We start from the raw sequence: 7920 nt of genomic DNA, 5'->3' as shown, positions 1-7920 counted from the left end.
ACAGCTAGCCTAACACACCGGGGGGGAAGACTAGCAATGACAGAAACATGAGCTGCTATCCCATGCATCAAATATAAGCCTACCAGAAATGGAGTGAAGGTCACAAATGCAGGAATGAGATGCAGAAATGCAGATTATAGCTTCAGAAAATGAATAAGCAAGTGACTTTTTTGAACACAGTCTTTATTCTTCAGGGAACCCATTTGGGCTAATGATTTCAATGTAATTAGATAAGGGAGACTATAAAGTCTTAAATCACAGGATGTGATCAATCATGCTATGCAAATTGCCATGACTTTGACCATCTTAGCTGTATTAGGAAGCATCAGCAGCAAAAGCTTTAATTGGTGTTGCTGCCGCTTCTTTCAGATTCCCGTCCTACAAGGGAAGGAGTTGGAAGCCACCGTATCTAGCTTCTCCAGTGTACTGGTTAGCATTGGGTGGGAAAAGGTTATAGGTAATGTGTAGCACAGAAGATAGCTATACGTGCCATACTATTCTATCGCACAGAAGATAGCCATCTGGGGACTGAAATTTCCCAGTACCCATTGTCACTGGCAGGAATTGCATGGCCATTATTCTGCACAATAGATTCATATATACTGTCCCCAAAGGTGCAAACTTACATTTCCCAGCAGGCATAGAGCAAGCCAGAAGGCTCTGCGATAGGCGGTTGATTTGTGACAGGTTATTATTAGAGATGTGAGGCGTGGAGGTGCCTTGGCGATAGGCAGAAATATTGTTGTTAAATAAGTCTGACATGGACAGCTCAAAAAATGACAGGCTATAAAATACAAATTTCTGCACACCTGAGTCCTCACACTTGCTAGTCCAGTCCTGCCACAGGCTCCGCTTCCAAAGCACTACCAGTGCACTTCATTCCTGACCACATGCAGCCCCGGTACTCTACCTCTGAGCCCACACACACAGCTCTACATGCACCTTGGTCCTGACTTGCAGCCTCCTCTGCTCAGTTTGTCTTGAGCACAGATTACCAGCTAGGCAAAGCTGTGTGATGGTTTGGGGATATGGGAAGGAGTGGCTGGATTGACAGCAACACATTTATTTCACATGGGAAATGCAAACTGTATAAAGCCCGATAACCAAGAATACAGGGGGAGAGTGGGTGAAGATCGGACTGGACTGTGGGATGCTTAACCGTATTAGAGGAAGTGACAGCAGTTGATTTCAGATAAGCAAAGGAGACGAGCACGTACATTAGTTGGTACCAGCTGTTTCAGTATTTTTAAAATATCTTTCTGCAGTATGATTTCCAAGCAAGCCTCTCCAGTCCCAGTATATAATACTAACCAAAGGAATATGGACTTTCATGGGTATATCACCCCTGTGGGATTCTATTCTTAGAGCATTTCTGTCTCCCACACAAGCCCATTTTTTGTGTAAATCACCCTGGAAAAAAATATGCAGTACAAATCCCCTGAGTGACTTCCCTGCAGTCGCCGAGGGGATCTGCACACACAGTGTGTTGTCCCACCACAGATGACGGCACATGTTCAAATGAGGGATTCGAGGTGACTGCATCAACTCATCATAGGCCTCGTCCAAAGCCACTGAAGTCAGTGGGAGTATTTCCATTCATTTCGGTGGGCTTTGGATCAGGCCCAGTGTTTGGTGCTGACACCTTAAATATACACATCACGTAAGCCATTTGGTATGGCCCCAACTGGCATAAAGGATTGTGCCAGTGCAGTCCCTTAAAGAGGCTCTGACCGGGTACAGGGGTCTGCCTGCGTGGATCTGAATGCAGGACCAGGGTCTATATTAATATATTATGTTGTTGTCTCATTTTATTCAAGCCAGGAGATGTTGCACGGCCGCATGCCACGGGTGTTCTTCCTCAGTCCACAAATCCTGGTGTTTCCAGTTTAAAAGTGAGTTCAGATAGGTCAAGGGAGCCATTTACCAATTTTTGCAGGTCTGCACGTAGCAGTTTATAGCAAGGGCAGGCACCTATGCCAGAGCCATTGGGCTACAACCCTGAGGGCTGCAACTAATTTGTATAAAATGGAACAGATTGCTCACCTGTATCTTTAATACAGAGGTGCAAAAAATGGAATTTTCATCCTGTGGGAAATTCAGATATTTCTGTGTTTGTCTTTGCCCTGAATCGGGACAAAATGTCAAAATCTTGAAATATTTCATGGAACTGAAATATTTTGATTCAAAAACATCAAAACGACGTTTTCAAAACCTTCCATGTAGATTATGTTGAAACAATAAAATATTATAAAATTAATAATATCAGAGTACAATGAAGTGAAACCAAACAAGTCTAAAAGAAACATTTCTATGTTATCTAAATGAAACGAGAAAGTCTAAATGAATCGTTTCAAAACTTTTCCATAGAGCATGTTGTCAGAATCTACATGGTCTCGTGACACATTTAGATTTTGATGAAATAGCCTTTTCTATGGGTAAATTGTTAAGTCAAATATTTTTTTGATCAGCTCTTTGGAGACTGGTGGTTCTAGTATGCAGTCTTGCACCCCAATTCTTTCCAGCTCTGCCTTTGGCAGGGGAGACAACTAGATCAGTTATGTAGCAGCCCAAACTGCTGCATAAATAAGCCCATTCTACATGCAGTTGGCTTTTGCTGTTGACCCCTAGATTTGCACATTTGCGCAGCGTGGAGGGCAGTCAGCTCTGGAACTTACTTTCGCTGTTGGTCTGACAGACTCCAAGTCTTTTGATCTTCAAGGTATGGTCTAAGACTCAAATAATTTCTCAGGCTTTTGCCTGGGGGATCTTTGGGCCGTGCCTGCCTTATCCTGGAGGGAATTTACTTAGAACTGATATTGATCAGTGTGCTATGACATTTCATTTTTAAACTTGTCGGTGCTCCTTGGGAATGTCTGGGTGCGCTTTACAAATCTATAAATAAATACAATCACCTGCTCTATTAAGTAATTTAAAGGGGCTATTACTAGCCTACCGGATTTATAGCCCATTTGTATTTTTTCACTGTAAGAAAGCAGCAGCTGGCCTATTACTCCTCTGAATCATTTTAACTTTCAGTGGAGTAAGCAGGGTCATGGGAACTTATTATTTTTCAGCTGGCAGATTATTAGAGGACATGTTTATAAATAGCTATTCTGTAGCTGTGTTTAATGACTTTGCGCATAAGCGACATGGTGAGCGCTGCAATATAAACAGCTAGAGAGATTGTAAGTGCCTGATTCTGCTACCATTGAAGTCAATTACAGAAATTCCATTGATTTCAGTGGATTATCCATAAATCCCCTCATTTGCAGGAGAGATGGGAGCCTGGGGGAACCAGATAGTTTATTTTTGGTTGCTACTATTTGTTTTCTAAATAATTTATATTGGAGGCTTCAGGGAGAAAATGCAAAATATACCCATTGATTTAATATTAACCATTAGCAATTCAGCCTAAGAGAATCGGCAGTTAAGAGTCTGATGATTTCCATTTAAGCTCTATCAGAGCAGCTTCCTGGATGCACCAAAGTCAGAGCTTAGTAACAAGGAGTGAAATCCCAGCTCCGTGAAGTCAATATCGTAAAACTCCCATTGACTTCACTGGAGCCAGGATTTTATTCCAAGGAGTTTTAAGAATCTGCTTCCAAATGGATTGACTGGCTGTTAAGGAAAGAGATCTCATATTTCACCACATCCCCTCCAAAGGATATATTTAAAAGGTAAAAAGCCAAGAACATAGAAACCCACCCTCTTTTAGAATCAAGCATTGCACACAAAAGAGGTTATATAGTATCATTATAATTTATTAGGTTTGTAGCTCTCCATATGCAATAAATTATAGTCGATATAATTATAGCATTGTCATAAAACACTACCATGGAGTATTTCTAATATCTAACACACTATCTACAAGTAAGATCTGTAATTATGGCATAATAATATCAATGAACAAAATATCTTAAAAAAAGACTTTCACAGTAAATTCAGTTCAGGGAAGGAACTTCATTATTTTTGCTTTTGTGCAAATAATTCATGATAGGAGTATACCACATAACAATGAGAAAAGAGATACAATTGCATAGTGTTTCTACAGAAAATGCACTCCCTGAAGGTTGAACTTGTTACACCTATGTGGTGTATTTTTAATGCATTTTAACAAATGCAAAATAAATGATCAATAGCTGATCAATCACTACAACCCTCCATCCCAGTAGACAACAGTGAGGCTTAGAAATCATTTAAACATTCAGTAAAAACGAGTTTTAAAAAAAGATGAAATCAGTAAACAAGTAGAAGAAAAAGTTCTATTCTGCTTTCACCTCAGATTTACTGAGAAAATTGAGTCTCATTGTGTGCTTGTATCATTGTCCCATAGTTCTGTGCCTGGAAGCGCGCTGGGTATGTTTCTTGCCAAACGTTCTGGTTTCTTTCACTCATGCGTAGGCTTTTCTGGTTCTCTTGTTGCTGACACCAGTCCTTTCACATTTGGAGAGTTTTTAATCACTCCGGGAAGCTTTTTGCAGTGTGTAAAATTGGATTGAATGCTTATGACCAGTTTTTCAGGTTCACCTGTCCTGTCAGAAGCTTCCATGGTTGTGGAGAATATCACATTTGTTAAGATTTCACAAACTCAGTCTTGTTCTTTAAATATAGCTTTTCTTCCATCCCCTTTTCCTGGGATAGTTCAATGAACTTTAATGGAATATTTCCGAAGTTTCAGAAACTGGAAAAGTTTGTCTTTTGTTCTCTGCTTTAGTGCCATTAATGCTCGTGTTTTCTCCTCCAAGTCCTGATCAGTGTCAAGTATGATTCTGGCTCTTTCCTCTGCTTTCTTGTCGCCAGAGTTTTTGAAGAGCTTCTGAAGAGATTCTTGATCTGTGCTTTCATAGATATTGGCCACAGCTTTCTTTCGCAAGGCTGTGTCAAACCGATAGCCATGGACCGATGGGCTCACTCTTAAGGATGTGGACATGGTTGAAATTTGATTGCTTTTCTTTGCTTTCATCTATATCAGATGCACCGGTATTTGCCTTCTAGGACTCATCAGAGAGATCAGTACAAAACATATTCACAGAACTGCTATTTAAAGGCATCCAGAGCAACAAAAAAAAACTGGAAGGATCAAGTTACAGCAATGACATCAGCGCGATCTCAACACAGAATGATTATAGGCAGATTTAACAGTTAAGCTGCCAAATTTCCTTGTTTGTAAAAATGAGAGCGAAAGTTTTCCTTTACTTATGTGAGGAATAGACTTTACACACACAGCCTTGAGTTGGTATGCTCGGAGAAGGAGAACACATTCAGAAATTTTTGCCAAGTAAAACAGACTCATTTGCAAGAGAGAGGTTGTTAATCCATCTGAGGAATAAACCTCTGTCATAACTTATTACTATACTACTAAAAAGTGTTCGCTGGGAGCAGGTCTGAGCCGCTGCACTCTTTGTATAGTTCTCTGTGAACCATTTCTAGCCCAGCCAAAGGGAAATGTAATAAAGCAGCGACATACACTCGGGTCTGATTACCCAACGCTTGGGGCTGATTACTCCACGATGAGAATAATACTTAGTGCTCATACAGGGCTTTGCATTTTCAAGGTGATTTACAAACATCACTCCTCACAGCACCCCTGTGAGGCAGATATTGTTACCTCAGATTTCATTACACACTACGTTCATATCCCCACCAAAGCCAGAGCTACACTCTTCATACCTGCCAGGACATCTAGCCTCTGGAGCACATGGAGGCATGTAAATCACCCACTCTCTGGAAAGCCCCTCAGCAACCAGCCAGAACAAAGTCAGCACAGAGCAGAGCTGGATTGTCCTGTTTAGGTGGGTTTAATATGGGATCATCGTGTTACTTCCCCCACTCTGAGAAAGCTCCGATTTCCCCCCTACACTCCATGCCCCAAAGACCTCACATTCCAAGAACTGTCACTCCAGGAGATGAGGGCTGGATATAGCTACTTAAGGAGGGTCAGTATTTGTTGTATGGGCCTATGGGGGTCACTAGAGAGCACCGCTAGGTGCCACTTCCCTCGCCCCCCAACCCCTCCAGGACAGCGCAATGGCTGGGGGCATTGTAGATGTAAAGATCCCACTGTTTGCTGCCTTATCCCATGACACTTCAGCCAGAAGTCAGGAGAGGTCATTTTTGTCCAGCCAACATGCTGCTCCATGTTACCCTGATCACTGCTTCCCTACAAGCCTGGGCACTGCCTACGATTAATTATGGCAGCTTGGGTTAATTAAAAATGCTTCGCTACCTCAGTGGTGGGGTGCTTTATGAGTAGAGAGGGAGACAGATAATGCCAGTTGACTGACAGATAACTGTGGTCAAAACTCACTTCTGCTTTCTGCTTTTCACATGTTGACAGGAGCGGAGAGCTGGGACAGTGTTGCTGGAACACTGTGCCCTAGACAACCTAGTTAGCCCATAATGCTATTGCAGCTCACTTCCCTTTTTTAATTTTTAGCAGTAGTAGAAAAGGAAAGAAAAAAGAAAAAAGGTTTTAAGGCATGTTGAAGAGCTGCCATGAAAGACTGAAGCTCCCAGTATAGCCAGCAATTTAAAGTCATATCAAATATATGTACATTTACTTGACTCTGAACATGTGCTTCTTCAATTAATTTCAAAGCTACATAATTTCATAGATTTTATAGCCAAAAGGGGCCATTAGATCATCTAGTCCAGTGTTTCTCAAATTGGGGTTGCCGCTTGTGTAGGGAAAGCCCCCGGTGGGCCGGGCCGGTTTGTTTACCTCCCCGTCCGCAGGTCCGGCCGATCACGGCTCCCAATGGCTGCAGTTCACTGCTGCAGGCCAATGGGAGCTGCTGGAAGTGGCAGCCAGTAAGTACCTCAGCCCGTGCCGCTTCCAGCAGCTCCTGTTGGCCTGCAGCGGCGAACCGCAGCCAGTGGGAGCCGCAGCCAGTGGGAGCCGCGATTGGCTGGACCTGCGGACAGGGCAGGTAAACAAACCGTCCTGGCCTGCCGGGGGCTTTCCCTACACAAGTGGCGACCCCAGTTTGAGAAACACTGATCTAGTCTGACCTGTATAACACAGACCATTGAACTTCACCCAGCTTCCTCTGCCATGAGCCTAATATACTTGTGTTTGGTCACAAAATTTTTTTTTTTTTTAGTTATCTCAATAGGTAGTAGTCACGCAATAGTTTGCAGTGGCTCAGTGTCCTGTGGTCTTTACGTCTAGGCTGTTAATGTTTTAAAAGTCCTATTTCTTTTGCTTGATGGTCTGATTTAGAACTGGTCAAACTCTGCAGATGCAATGTTCATGAATATTTGTTTGAATTTGCACAATTGGTTTGGTCTGAATGTGCTCATACCAGTCGTTGTGAGATTATTCAGTCTTTGTGAGACGTCTTTGGCTCTTCTTTGTGAGAATTCCCTGATCCACAGGAGAACAAGGCTGCTCACGTGTGAACATCAGGATTGGCTGCTGAATATTTATGTCTTATTTCTTTAGCACTGTTGGTTACTTGCCAATCCATATGCTTTATTCTCCTATTTTAAAAGTTTTATCTGTCCAGTCAGGGAGCAAAAGCTTCTCTATGTGACGGGCCACACACCACAAATAATGGTGGCCCAGGACTCCATTGTACTAGCACAAAAAGACAGTCCCTGCTCCCAAAGAAGCTTACATATAAATAGGGCCCTACCAAATTCATGGTCCATTTTGGTCAATTTCATGGTCAAGGGATTTTTAAAATAATAAATTTCATTATTTCAGCTATTTAAATGTGAAATTTCACAGTGTTGTAACTGTCGAGGTCCTGGCCCAAAAAGGAGTGGTGGTGTTGGGGGGGGGGATCGCAAGGTTATTGTGGGGGGGGTTGGGGTACTGCTACCCTGCTGGTGGTGACGCTGGAAAGCGCCGGCTACTGGCCAGGAGCCCAGCTCTGAAGGCAGAACTGCCGCTAGCGGCAGCGCAGAAGTAAGGAT

The 7920-nt window shown here is 42.6% G+C and overlaps 1 protein-coding gene across 1 annotated transcript; it reads right to left on the bottom strand.

The window, feature by feature from the left end:
• Window positions 1-3743: 3743 nt before the first annotated feature.
• On the bottom strand, window positions 3744-5037 carry TCIM (transcriptional and immune response regulator). The gene has a single exon (XM_042846741.2). It carries the CDS (start codon window positions 4961-4963, stop codon window positions 4643-4645), a length of 321 nt encoding a protein of 106 aa, XP_042702675.1. The 5' UTR covers window positions 4964-5037; the 3' UTR covers window positions 3744-4642.
• Window positions 5038-7920: the final 2883 nt, after the last annotated feature.

This window comes from Chrysemys picta, chromosome 2 (genome assembly GCF_011386835.1).
Source record: "Chrysemys picta bellii isolate R12L10 chromosome 2, ASM1138683v2, whole genome shotgun sequence".
Lineage (NCBI taxonomy): Eukaryota > Metazoa > Chordata > Testudines > Emydidae > Chrysemys > Chrysemys picta.
This window is presented reverse-complemented; position numbering and strand designations above follow the sequence as displayed.

Bases quoted from the DNA above. Each gene is read 5' to 3' on its own strand.
- TCIM (XM_042846741.2), bottom strand. From the start codon at position 4,963: ATGAAAGCAAAGAAAAGCAATCAAATTTCAACCATGTCCACATCCTTA.